Source organism: Balaenoptera acutorostrata, chromosome 1 (assembly GCF_949987535.1).
Source record: "Balaenoptera acutorostrata chromosome 1, mBalAcu1.1, whole genome shotgun sequence".
In the NCBI taxonomy this organism is placed as follows: domain Eukaryota; kingdom Metazoa; phylum Chordata; class Mammalia; order Artiodactyla; family Balaenopteridae; genus Balaenoptera; species Balaenoptera acutorostrata.
Window position 1 is genome coordinate 130,031,767 of NC_080064.1, and position 14,997 is coordinate 130,046,763.

At 38.0% G+C, this 14,997-nt stretch overlaps 1 protein-coding gene across 4 annotated transcripts in view; it reads right to left on the reverse strand.

Moving 5' to 3' along the window:
• The window catches only part of NME7 (NME/NM23 family member 7), a 247,760-nt gene that overhangs the window by 43,682 nt on the left and 189,081 nt on the right, over window positions 1-14,997 (reverse strand). For 3 of the 4 annotated variants that reach the window (XM_007172481.2, XM_007172480.3, XM_057549368.1), the window contains one exon: window positions 8,220-8,327. In XM_007172481.2, the coding sequence (XP_007172543.1) occupies window positions 8,220-8,327 (108 nt within the window). Of the gene's footprint in view, window positions 1-8,204; window positions 8,328-14,997 lie in introns of all 4 variants that reach the window. The other variant, XM_007172482.2, reaches the window with a different exon arrangement.

The following is a 14,997-nucleotide window of genomic DNA, read 5'->3' on the forward strand; positions in this document are numbered from 1 at the left end:
GCAGGATACAGGAGGGAACGTGAAATTGTGCCTTACAGATTCTTTTATCCGAGAAAATAACCAATTCTGATGAAATACTAACTGGACTGTAAAGAATTATAATTTGATAGCCTAATGCTTCTTATATTTTCAGGATGTTTTTAAGGTTAATGTAGAGACTTTGAAATATTATGTTTGAGACGGAAGAAAATTCTGCGCAAACCATCAGCTTTCCACATGCACATGTATCAGGTTTGACCTGCATACACAGTCAGCAATAGAAGATGCCGGCAGCAGCAGACTTTTCTGACAACTGGTAAGTGGAGGGAATAGTGGGATGTGGCCCTTGAAAGTAGGGCTCACCCTCATCAGGCTGTGACTTTTCAGCCATATGAAGAGAGAAAGGGGGATGAAGGTGCACTGACCCCATTCATGATACCTTCTCCCAGTTCCCCCTGCACTGACTCAACAGACATTGACTAAAAGCCTGCAATATGGTAGGCAGGAGCTAGAGAGACAAAAATCTATGAGAGGTCCAGGCCCTCAAGGCACTTACACAACCAGCAGGGTGGAAAGACATGACTTAGTTCCTGGCACAACTGTGAACCCCATGCCCAGGCTAATTTATGAGTGCAGATTTGAAGGATCTGAGAACTGTTTTCAGCTGTGAGAGACCCAGGGCCTCTGTCCTTGTTAGCCTTAGCACGAATCAATGCCCACATGTACACACACATGTACCCCAGGCCTCTAGTTACTCCTGGAGGGGCATTTTGTCAGCCTCAACATTGAGGCTTCCCCCAAGAAACCCAGGTCCTCAACCAAGTCATGGCTGCCTTCTTCCTGAGAAGCCAAAGATGTCCCCAATCAGAGACTGGGACTCCCTTGGGAGTGTAATAACCCTTGGCTGCAGCTGAATCCATTGACAGAGGCTACAGATCCCCTCAAATTTCAGAGGTTGTTCCTATTTCCAATTCTCACTGATTCTTCCAAGCAAAATAATCCCTTTGCTGGCTTGCCCACAGGGTCTAGGTTTCCCTCAAAAGCAGAATCATGACCAACTTTTTCCAAAAAGTCTGAAGGGCAGTGGTTTCCAAATGCTAGTTTAATTGTTAGCTATATCAAAATCACCTGCAACATTAAAAAATACAGATTCAGGAAGCTCATCCAAGACCTACTTAACCCAGAACCTTCTGTGATGGAGCTCCAGGCTCATGTAGTTTTAAAAATTCCACAGGTGATATCGATGCATGCCATCAGCTGGGAACCACTGCACTAGGGCAGTGGTTCTCAAACATTAGGGGCAACAGAATCAAAATACAGATTCCTGGGCTTGACCCCCAGAATTTCTGAGTCCATAGCTCTATGGTGGAGCCAGAGAATTTCATTCCCACCAAGTTCTCAGGTGATACAGATGTTGCTGATCAGGGGAGGAGCTTGAGAACGACTGTACTAGGGAAGGGCAGGGGCCAACTCTACCAGAAATCCGGTCCCTGGCTAAACACCCCTGTTACCCTGTTGACCTCCTATGGCAGATACTGCTCGTCACCTCCCCAGTGCTTGTTCTCCCTTTCTGCATTCTAGAAGAAACTTGATTTCGCTGGAGGTACTAATCATTCTCAACTAACAGAACTCCATTTACCAGCTTCCCTTGAAAAAGGGGGTGCTTGTAGAACTAAATTCCAGCAAATAAATCATAAGCAGAAGTTGTTGGCTGGGGCTTCTGGAAAAGCTTTTTAAAGTGGGTGGGGAGGAGGGTGCTGGCTGAGCTGGCATTTTCCACCTTTTGCCCCCTGCTCTTCCCCTTTTTCAAGCCTGGAACACAGAAGTGATAACTGTAGTTCTCACAACCATCCTGGGATATATTATACAAAGAATCTGGGAAGATCCCCCACTATTTAATACATTAATATTTCTTCAGCAGTGTGAACAGTCACATTAAGTGGGTTATATAGAAATTATATATGTGGGTTCCGCGTTCACGGGTACGAAGGGTGGATTATACTATGCCATTTTACATAAGGGACTTGAGCATCCACAGATTTTGGTGTCCTGGAAACAATCCCCTGTGGATACCGAGGGAGGATCAGGTTACGCTTTGCCCTCAAACTTATGAAAAAGCTTTGGTTTCCAGAAATTTTAGCATCGCAAGGATGGTAGTCTCTCAGAGTACCACCATCTTCACTTGGAGATGGGAGTTAATCTAGTCTCCTTCTCCTTGGATGTGTTAATCCTTCACATCCAATCAGTCTCTGGGGCTGTCACGTCTATCCCCCCAAAAGTCTTTTGAAGCTTCCTGCTTCTGGCTATCCATACTGTCATAGCCGTTCAGACTACCAGAATCTTTCCCTGAATTATCTTAATAGCCTTCTCCCTGGTCTGTCACCCTCCCAACCCCGCTTTGATTTGCTCTCCACACTGCAGCCAGAGTGACGCCTATAACATAGCGATGATTGTGCTAATCCCCTGCGTAAAACATTTCTATTGCCCTCTGGATAAAGTTCAGACGTCTTAATATGACTTTACAAGGCCCTTGCTGGTTTTTCAACCCTTATCTCTTGTCATTTTCCATGTCAAGGTCAAAACCCCTGCCTTACTAAACTATTTTTAGATCTCTTAGAGAAAGCTATTTGCTCTTGTCCTTGTACAAGTTGTTCCCTCTTGGACAATGTACTAGTAAAAATCATAAATCTTCGTTCAACACAGAAACTAAAACTAAAGATAAATTATGAGTATTAGTGTTCAGAGGCCTACACTAACCACAGCCAAGAAATCCAGGCCTGTCCAATCATCTTATACACTATACACCTATGTTTATTTTTGGTAAATGCTTGATTCTTTTTTTTCTAGAGTGTACCAGAACAAGAATCAATGCAGAAATAATTACACATCCAAATTCAGACTTGTTTTGATTGACTAGTCATACATACAATTAAATATTTTATATGTTTCTTAAATTTTTATTTCACAACCACAGAAGTGATATAACCAAGTTATAGAACATTTGGAAAAGAAAAACAGAGGAAAGACCCATATTTTCATCATTCTAGAAAACAATTACTATGATTATTATCTCCTAGAAGGTGAGCTCCGTAAAGGCAAGAGCTACGCATACCCTGTTTATTGCTGTGTCCCCAGTGCTGTTTTTAGTTTAAAAAAATGTAAATATCTGGATGAATGACTGATGTATCATTTTGGTGTACAGAATTCAAAATTCAAACATACTTGAATTTTCTTCCATATACCTATTAGGCAACTTGGAGAATTTCAATTACAGTACATGTAAAGTGTTGAAGATAATCAGAGAAAGACAGTCCTGGGAACAGACTACAGAAGTAAAATGAAAGGCAGAGGAATATATATATTTTTTCAATAAAGCTTTGGGAGAGATAAAGAAAGCAAGGAGAAAGTAAAACTGACCCTCAGAAGTATCATCAGTGACATGGGTGAGAGGAGGACTAATGCTGAAGGGGATAGAGGGGAGGCATACACAATGCGGAGTCACAACATCAAAAAGGCATCACACATTTTCATGGACAATGGAAAGCCAACAAATGACTTTGCATGAAGAATATATGCCATACAATAAAATAAATATGTCAGTATCTTGTTAGAACTGTAGGTGGAAGCCATCTAGAAAAGTTTCTGATGAGCAAAGGAATGAATGAATCAATTAAATTAGAATCTCTACTTATTATCTTCAAAGTTGTCAGGGTCACGAAAGTCAAGGAAAATCTGAGGAACTGCTCTAGACTGTAAGAAAGTAAGGGGAAAACTAAATATAACGCATGATTCTGACCTGAACCCTTTTGCTATTAAAGATCCATTGGTTATTGACTGGCAAAACTTGAATGGAGTTTGAAGATTCAATAGTGGTAATGTATCAACATTAATTTCCTAATTTAGATGCTTGTAATGTGGTTATGTAGGAAAATGTCCCTTCATGTTAAAAAATACACACTAAAGTACTCAGAAAAATGGGACATTATGTTGGCAACTTAATCCCAGACATTTATTTTTAAAAAGTTTTGTATACTAAGCTTGAAATTACTTTTTAAAAAAAATTAGGATCTTTAAAGGTGGGTCTGGACATCAGTATTTTAAAAACTGTTCAGGTGATTCTAACATGCAACCAAGGCTAGAAACCACTGCTATAGAGTCTTCATTATCAACCTTAAAGAAAAAAGGTTACATACTCTTGTACTGAGTACATGAACTACAATTTATTTAACCAAACTCTTCTGTCTTTTCTTTCAAAAATGACTTATTAAAGAGTTTTTATAGGCCAGGCAAGACAGGATCTCTTCCCTATGAGTACTAAGTCTCATGGGGAAATATGTACAAGCAAATAAAATGTGCTGTAATAATACTAATATAATAGTTATCATTTGTTCAGCAATTACTATGTGCTAGACACTATGCATCTGAAAGGTCAGGCACTGCTATCATCTTCCTTTTACAGAATGAGGAGTCCTAGGCACAATGAAATAAGTAACTCACCCTGGAGTACAGATCTATGTTGACTCTTGACTACACTACTGTATTAGAGGAAAGCAAAGTGCTATGAAAACACACAGATGGACCTCCGATGCAGACTATGGGTGCCATGGAAGCCTAATCAGAGGAAAGAACATCAGATATATCTTTAGACATGCACTCTATTTCCAATTTTAATTACCACAAATATTTCTTAAATGAACATCTGTGCAGAAAACTTTCCATTTAGTAGTCCTGCTGCTATTCCTACTCCTTTGGTGAGATTCTAAGAAGTAGAATTCTGGGACAACGTGTATGGAAAAACCCCATGGCTTTCAATACCTGCTGCCACATAGTTGTCACCAGCAATATGAGGGTATCCATTTTGCTGTAACCTTACCAGAAGTGGGCACTGATACTTTAAAAATTCTTTTCCATTAGTGGAAAACGAATATTTCTTTATTACAAGTTAAGCTAAACATTTTTTTCCATTAATGCTTTCTCTAAAGCACAAATTTAAGATCTTCATAATTACTACCAATAGAGTCTCAGTGCATGTTACCAGCAAAATAACATCTTAGAATGTCTCATACTATACAGATGCTGTCATTTTTCCCTATAACCACAAAAGTGGCTGTGTCACAACAACAGCATCTAATGAAATCAGATTTCAATATTCATGCTAAGATCCTTGACCTCTAAAACTCTGTGAGCTCTTTGAGGACAGAGGAAATATCTTGCTTGATTTTGAAATCCTATCACAATGTTAGCAAGTAAAACACACTCTATAGCTGTTTGCTGTAAGAATAAGTAAATAAAATCATGGATGGTGACAAAATATAAATGGAAACCATACCTTCTGAGCTCTACACATATGACACAAAAAACCTAGGTCAGTAAACATCACATGAGAAAGAGGAGAAGTAGGTTGCTCCCTTCTTTCCCTTCTTGCCATATAATTAGGGAACCCATGACACCAGTGTGCTGATGACAGTTCTTCTTTATACCTTTTGTCCTAACATCCTGGCTGATTAATTCTAGATTGGGCGATGCATTTCATGGTCACTCTACATCTAAAGGATGTTCCTTTAATGAATAGTAAATCTAAGTACAAAGTGCTTCCCTGATCAGAGAGCTTGTCCTTGTGTCACTTTAAAAACCTATGAGCAGGGGAGGGTGGGAGGGAGGGAGATGCAAGAGGGAAGAGAAATGGGAACATATTGTATATGTATAACTGATTCACTTTGTTATAAAGCAGAAGCTAACACACCATTGTAAGGCAATTATACTTCAATAAAGATGTTTAAAAAAAAAAAACCTATGAGCAGATAACTCTTTGGGCTTCATAGTGTTTTGTTTTGTTTTAATAAAATTTTACCACGTAAAGCTAAGTGACAATCTGCAAATAGTTAATCCCTAACTAACAGAACATCCCTTGATGGTATCAGCACTCTTAATTTCATTTTATTGATAAGAGAAGGGAGGCATGGAAAGTGACTTATTCCAGGGCACAGCAAGTATGAATCATCAGCAAGGTGAAAGGAGGCTGTTGGAGCTCCAACTTCCGTTTTTTGATTAATTCTCTGAACCACACAGGCATTAATTTGCAATTAAGTCTCCTGTGCAGTTTGGTTAGAAAGATTTTAATCATTTAGTAAATGGCTCTGTAAACTGCAGGCAGTAATAATCTATTTCAAATTGTATGAGCAAAATCACAGGCATACCTTCAGTAACATTTTTTAATGGGCATAAAATTCATGGTTAATAATTTTTCAATTTCACTGAGCAACAACAGTCTGAATTCAAGCCTCACCTATAGGTCCTAAGTTATCAGAAGGTAAAGGGAATATTTATAAAATAGGTTAAAGTATAAAGTAAATATTTAATCCTTTGTGTAATAAAAATAACATTTGTTACATTTTTATGTTTCAGAAGTATGCATGTCTACATTTCATACTACGGTGCAGTTTGGATAAGATTTTAGCAGATTAACATCTTGGATTATAACAGAAAATCTTAATGGAGCTAGCAAAGTCACTCTTTATAGCAACTAAAACAAAAACTCACAGAAATAAATTTAATAGGCTATATGTCTAAGATATAAAAAAAGAGGCATAAAAGAAGAGGCATACCATATATGCAGTTGGAGAACTATTATTATAGTTATGTCACACCCACATTAATTTATAAACACACTGTAATGTCAGTCAAGGTTCCATTGGCATCTTGTGGGGTGGGTTAAAGCAGGGGTCCCCAACCCCTGGCCCACAGACCGGTACCTGTCCGAGGCCTGTTAGGAACTGGGCCGCACAGCAGGAGGTGAGCGGTGGGCAAGCCTGCAAAGCTTCATCTGCCGCCCCCCATCACTACTCATAGCTCGCATTACCGCCTGAACCATCGCCCCCCATCACTCGCCCTACAGCCTGAACCATCCTCCCCCTCCCCCCACAGTCCGTGGGAAAATTGTCTTCCACTAAACCGGTCCCTGGTGCCAAAAAGGTTGGGGACTGCTACGTTAAAGAACTTGGTAAACTCATGTAAAGTTCATTTGGAGGAATAAATTTAAGAGAATGACCAAGAACACTTTTTAAAAGTATAAACCACAATAATAAAGATAGTATCTTGCTGACACAGACCAATAGAATAAAATTGAAAGTTCGAAACAGGCACAGGTGTATATAAGTATTCAATAAATGAGAAATAACAATGAAAGAATAAAAGGATTTAATAAGCAATGTTGTGACAAGATCCATACCTCACACCATTCAGCAAATTAATTCCAGGCTAGTTGAATATTTCAGTGCAAGAAAATGAAAATGAAATATTGGGAAAGGCTTTAAAGATACAAAAAAAAAAAAAAGACTGATAGATTTGATATAAAACATATTACTCACTAAAATAAATATGTATTAAGGATATCAATCATTTTTCTGTCATTCATGCTTTAATCACTTAAATTTATCATTTGTCTTTTAATTTCATTTAGCTCCTCCTGACACAAAACTATAAGAAGTTAAACTATAAGAAGTTAAAAATACCAATCTTTTCTTTAAGGTCTCCTTCCCTTGGCTGTGAAATGACTTTCTTAATCCCAAACCACACCAATTTTTCACTTATATCTTCTTATAATTCTTTTCATTGTTTCTTATGTTAATTACACAGATGAGAAGTCAAAATACAGCCTCGTCCTCTATTAACTGTTTGGTTTGAGGATGTTACTTAACCTCTCTGAATCTCAATTTCATTTTTCTGATAAAGCAGACATGATAATGCCAACCTATTAGAGTTGCTATGGAGATTAAAAAAATAATTTATATAAAGCATTTATCATATTTATTACAGAACCTGGTATATAAAAAGTCAAAATAGTCTTTGTTTTTCTAAGTTAAAATGGTAGCTATTACTTTTAATGCTATCACATTGCACAATTTCATTGATAAATCCTCATGACTAGAAACCTAAGGTAATGGTGTTTTTACCTGATTTTTAAATAAATTTCACATTATTTAATCAATGCTATAGCTTTTTACTTTTTAAGTCTTTAAACCATACTATATGCCAATCAGAAAAATACCTTAGTTCTTTGAAGACTACCCCATTACTACAGCATCTTACAATTTGGTCTTTTAAAGTTGCAGTCTGAAGTTATCAGATGGCCAAAGAACACTGTAATCCAAGAGTATTAAAAGGTTCCGTACACACTAGACCTGCTGAGATTATTTATGAGTTTGAAATATAAATAGGATGCTTACCCTTCTTTATCTTACCTCTAATGGGCCATCCTCTGGCAGATCAGTACAGTGAACAGCATTCTGGATCTTAGTTTTACCAAAGATTGCTCGGAGGGTTCCAGGGCGTAAATGCCGGGCAATTTCCTATTAAATAAATACACATTCACATATAGATTAAAGTCAGCCATGTAGTGTCAATTTAAAAAAAAAATCACCAGCTGTACGAAATACTTTCATTAATTATTCATTACATGTACATGTATACATTGCTGGTAATGATTTTTCCTGGAAACAGGATGAATGCATGAAAAATGAGCAATGAAAATTCTCAGTTCACTCAGAAAGCTTTTTCTCTGGCCCAATGTAAAGTCCACTCTAATCTATGTTGAGGGCAATAATAATTACATCTCTTTTTATCAACAGATTATGGGAATCACATAAATATGAACCCAGTTCATTACTGTGAAAAACTTGTATTTTATAAAGACAATAGAGATCTTAACAATTTAATTTAAAATGAACTAGTTTGATGGCACTGATTGCAAAAGACTTTTTAAAATGTTACAGTTGTATCAGTTTAGTGCTATCTCACATTTAGGGGGAAAAAATGGTTACAAATGACTCATAAAATTTTGGGTAAAAGAAACAAGAGGTTAAAAAAATTGAAGATGTGGGAGTATCAATGACCTACTTAATAGTCTTTGTTTTTCTAAGTTAAAAATTTTCTAAAATCCTATTTTAATTTTGAAATATATTATACATACAAAAAAGGCATTTACTACACATGAATATTTAAAAATAATAATGAAACAAATACCTGTGTACCCACTATTAAGCTGAATTAAAATAATATTACAATAACTTTCAAGGCCCCAGTGTGCCCCATCTTCATTCCATCCCATCCCTATCTCCACCCAGAGGTTACCATTAATATCAATTTTACTTAAAGATTCCCTTGTTTTACTTAGTTTTCAAGGCATTGTTTTTCATATTTGTCCATGTAAATATGTGTAACTCTAATTCCTTTGTTTTTATTACCATATATATTCCAATGTATGATAGAGCATACTTTATCCATTTTCCTGATGATTGACATTCAATTAATTTCTTCTCTCTCTCTCCCTACCTCTCTGTCCTCCCACCTCTCTCTCTCTCTAGCTCACACACGCTCACACTCACGCTCACGCTCGCACACACACATGATCACAAACAATTCTGCTACAAGCATTCTTGTACATGGTGCACATGTGCAAGAGTTTTTCTGGAATCTTGGGGGCACATACATATTCAGTTTTGCTAAGTACTGTCAGACTATTTTCTTAAATGGCTGTAACAATTTGCCTTCAACCATCAATGCACAAGAATTCCCACTATCCATATCAAAGCCAGCATTTGATAGTGGTTGACTTCTTACTTTTGCCATCAGGCAAGTGTGAAATGGTATCTCATTGTGTTAGTATGAATTTCCTTGATAACTAAAGAAATTGAGTGTCTTTTCATATATATCCTTTTCTGTAAAATGCCTATTCTTGACTTTTTTCCATTTTTCTATTGGGTTATTCTTTTTCTTTTTGTTATTCTTAATACATTCTGAATTCTAATTTTTTGTCAGTTATATATGATGCAAATATCTTTTCCCAATATGTAGCTTGTCTTTGAGTTTTCTTTATGTTTTCTGATGACCAGAAATACTAAAATTTAATGAAATTAAATTTATCAATTTTTTCATTTACGATTTGTGCTTTTTGTTTCTTAAGGAATTATTCCCTACTCCAAGTGCATAATGATACTCATCTCTATTGTCTTCTAAAATCTTTAAAGTTTTGCCTTTCACATTAAGTTCTTGATCCACCTAGAACGGACTTTGGCTATCATGTGAGGAAGATGTCCATTTTCATTTTTCCCATATGGATATTTAATTGCCCTAGCACCATTTATTGAGTTATTTCTCTCTTTCCCCCGCAATCTCCAATGATAGCTCTGTTATATAAAAGGTTTCCCTGGATGTATGGGTCTGTTTCTTGGTTTGCTATTTGATTCCATTGGACTTTTTGTCTATTTTTACATCTATACTGTCTTAATTATTATAACTTTATAATAAGTCTTCATCTGGTAAGGCAAGTCCCCCAGATTTTGGTTTTGAATGCATTAAGTTTGGGTTGCCTATTAGACATCCAAGTGAAGGTGTCAAATACATGATTGGCTGAGTCTAGAGTTCAGAGGAGTGTTCCACACTGCAAATAACAATTTGGGGGTCAATAGCATATATATGGTATGTAAAGTTACAGGTTAGACGAGATCATGAAGGCAGTGAGTATAAACAAAGGAGAGGAAGCACAGGGACACCATGTCATTAAAAAGTCAAGGAGATGAGGAGAGATGAACAAAGAAGAAGACTGAGAAGGAACGGCCAGCTTGGTGAGAAGGAACAGCCAGCTTGGTAAGAAGAAACGCAGCATCATCCTTTCCTAGAAGACAGTGAAGAAAAATGTCAAGGACAGAGAGTTATCAACAGTGTCAAATGTTGCTGTTAAGTCATATAAGTTTAGGACTTCCTTGGTGGCACAGTGGTTAAGAATCTGCCTTACAATGCAGGGGACACAGGTTCAATCCCTGGTCTAGGGAGATCCCACATACCACAGAGCAACTAAGCCCGTGTGCTACAACTACTGAGCCTGTACTCTAGAGCCTGCGAACCACAACTACTGAGCCTGCGTGCCTACAGCCCGTGCTCCACAACAAGAGAAGCCACAGCAAGGAGAAGCCCACACACCTCAACGAAGAAGAACAGCCCCCACTCGCTGCAACTAGAGAAAGCCCGCACGCAGCAAGACCCAATGTAGCCAAAAAGAAAATAAATTTAAAAAAAAAAAAAGTCATATAGGGTTAAAGACTGAGAACTGACCACTAGACCACGTAGACCACGTGGAGTCACTGATATCCTTGACGAGAGCAGTTTCAGAGGAGTGGAGAAAAGCTAAAGACTTATTATTGTTGGTTTCAAGAGAGAATGAGAGAGGAAGAACGGGCAAAAGTGAATACAGGCAACTATGTTGAGGAATTTTACTGCAAAGGGGAGGAGAAAAATGGAGCAGTAACTGGAGAGAGAAGTAGAATCAAGAGAGGGTTTTTCATTAAATGCTGGAGAGGGTGTGGAGAAAGGGAACCCTCCTACACTGTTGGTGGGAATGTAAGTTGATACAGCCACTATAGAGAACAGTATGGAAGTTCCTTAAAACACTAAAAATAGAACTACCATATGACCCAGCAATTCCACTACTGGGCATATACCCTGAGAAAACCATAATTCAAAAAGACACATGCACCCCAATGTTCACTGCAGCTGTATTTACAATAGCCAGGACATGGAAGCAACCTAAGTGTCCATCAACAGATGAATGGATAAAGAAGATGTGGCACATATATACAATGGAATATTACTCAGCCATAAAATGGAACGAAACTGAGTTATTTGTAATGAGGTGGATGGACCTAGAGTCTGTCATACAGAGTGAAGTAAGTCACAAAGAGAAAAACAAATACCATATGCTAATGCACATATATGGAATATAAAAAAATGGTACTGATGAACCTAGTGGCAGGGCAGGAATAAAGATGCAGATGTAGAGCACGGACTTGAGGACACAGGGGAGGACAGGGAAACTGGGACAAAGTAAGAGAGTAGCATTGACATATATACATTACCAAATGGAAAACAGATGGCTAGTGGGAAGCAGCTGCATAGCACAGGGAGATCAGCTCGATGCTTTGTGACGACCTAGAGGGGTGGGATAGGGAGGATGGGAGGGAGGCTCAAGAGGGAGGGGATATGGGGATATATGTATACTTATAGCTGATTCACTTTGTTGTACAACAGAAACTAACAACATTGTAAAGCAATTATCCTCCAATAAAGATATTAAAGAAAAAAGAGGGTTTTTTTTTTTTTTTTTTGAGGGGGAAGGGATGCTGTTTTAAAGTGGGAGAAATAATAATACCTTTCCAGGCTGATAGGAATCATCCAACAAAGGGAAAAACTGATGAAACAGAAAGGAGAAGAGAGAATTGCTGGAGTGATGGAAGCAAGTGACTAAGTAGAGGAGTTGGCCTTATATCTAAGAGTGTGGAACATTCACCCTGAGCATCAAGACAGTAAATGGGCCCAGTTATAGCTATGTGGGTTTATGTAGTGGCTGGAACTTATGGACGTTCTTTCTCTATTTTTAATTTTTATTGAGATATGACTTACATAGGATAGCATGCATAGGTTTTAAGTGCACTGCCCCATGAATTTTGTCAAATGTAGATACTCAGTAATCACCATCTTAAACAAGATATAGAACATCTCTAAAGTTCCCTCTAGACTTTATTTTTTTGACTCATTCTATTTTCCAGTGAAAAAGTCAGCAAGATTGTCACCAGCTGAGAGGAAGGATGGGGAAGAGGTTTTGGGGATCTGAGGAGAGAAAAGGAGGTACGAGACATTTTAAGAGAGCAGAAGAGTGAACGGACTAGAAAAATGAATGTGACTCCTCAGCAGCACTAAGGGCCCTCTCGAGGTTAGTGATCATGAACGTAAAGGGAGATCGTTCAGGACAGCTGAGTGTTCTCCAGTCATGGGTGCAGGCAAAGGTTAGGCAGAAAGCTGGATTTAATGAGGGTTGGGGTTTTACCGAGACAAAACAACAAAATGAGAGAGGGGTAAGGGGGTTGAAAGTATATGTAAGGAAACTATGATAATGATAGACAAAAAAAAATTTTAACTGAGGACGAAAGTAAGTGAGGCCCTGGGGGGGGAGGGGGGGTTAGAGACAATGAAAAGGTAGATCAATGGATTAGAGCTCCTAGTGGGATGGAATGATTATGGAAATCGGTGTGTTAGAAGAAATGAGCTGGAAAGTTAAGAGATAGGATACTTGAAATTGGAATTACTGGAGGTGCACAGAGAGGGGGTTATAGATATTTATAATGACCAGTTTTAAGATATAACCATGGCTGAGGTCAGGTGGAGGGCGAGAAGGTTAGAAGAAAGGAGGACAACAGATGGAAAGGTAAGGTATGGAATGGATTACCCGTATGAATATGGAAATCACCAAAAATTACGACAGGTGTAGCGTGTGGTGCAAGGACGCTGATCAGCACTCACACCTGTGATTCCATCGCTTAAGCAATTTTAAAGGCACGGGTTTATTTATTTACTTAAGTCTTACTTCCAAGGTTCCTATCAAATGTCAGTTATAAGTGTATCAAGTTTAAGAAAAACATTTTGATAAACTAGGAAATAAGGATGACTTTATATTTTATTTCATATTCATTACTTTCATTCTGTTCTCCATAATTTTCCTGGGAATGAAGTACCCAATACTAAACACCTACTCTACTTACACGGTGGTAAGCTGCCATTCTGTGAAAACAGATGTACTTTGTAAAATTATGAAAGGTGAATGAAAGGTGAGTACTTATTTTCCTTTCCTTTTTGTTTCAGATTAGGGGGAAAACTTTAAAGTGACTCACTTTGATTAAACTGCTTCATAAGAACTTATTCTCTACCCACTTTTATTTGGAACTCACTATGTTCATTAAAATATTTTCTTGTAGGTGTCTGCTACATGCACAGCACTTGAACTCAAAAGATGTTCGTGTGTGTGTAGGCGGTGGGTGGGTGTTGTACTGTGGTCAGAGAAGGCAGTCTCTTTGTTCTTCTTTTGAAGGAATTTGTTGAGATTTTCTTTGCATCCAAATACATAGTCAATTATAGTGAATGTCTCATGGGTAGTGGAAAAGAATATTGTCACAGGTTGCATTTCTCCGGGAAACCAACTCTGAGGTGGAGATTTGCATGCAGGAAGTTCGTTGGGGAGTGGCTTCAGGGAAGCTTATTGTGGGGAAGTGAGGAAAACAGGATTAGGCAGAGAGAGAGGTTGAAGTTCAATGCAGTTACAGCCGTTGCCCCAGATCATCCTACAAGAAGCTCTGGAGCTTCAGAGTTGTCCTCAGTTGAAGCAAAGGGGTCAGACCTTTATCTCTCTAAACTGACAAGTCACTGGACATATGCCATTCCAGGGAAGGGGGCATGTCCTTGGGCAGATGACTTTCTTTGACAGAGAGAAATTTCTGGAGAGGGACTTACTGTATTACAGTCAGCAGCCAACACTTCCAGAGCTGGGAAATGGGCACTGCAGTCCTGAAGGGCAGAGGGGCATCTGAGTGGCCCTCCACAGCATCTACTAATTACATACATACAGACATACACACACAGACGTGCACACATGCACATGCATATGTGATACGTGCAGTATATACAGCATACATGACAAATACGGCATTGCAGACTATTGCAATCTGATTACCATTCTTTTTAGGTAACTAATTTTTTCTGGAAGGTTTTGTATTATCTATCTAGGCATTGGTCATTTACTGGTCATTCTGCTCTGTACTCAATAGTCCAATCCTATTTGAAGATACACACCTTCAGTTTGTTATTTCTTTTATTGTTTTCTCTCCTCCATTTTATTTCTTCTTTCCTTTAGCTGTTTCTATGTAATAGATATTGAAACTTCTGGTTCTATCTTCCCTCTCTCTTTTCTTTTATACTTTCCATCTAATTGTCTTTTTGTGTTATATTCTGGGAGAATTCCTCCATTTGATCTGTCACCTCACTGTTTTTAAACTCGGTCCACTGCACAATTCTACTCATTTGCTGAGTATTTTTAATATTTCAAAAATTATATTTTAAGTTCTTCATATCTATAATTATTTTTATGGATCCAATATTCTCTTTCTGGGGATACTGACTATATTATTTTAAAGACTT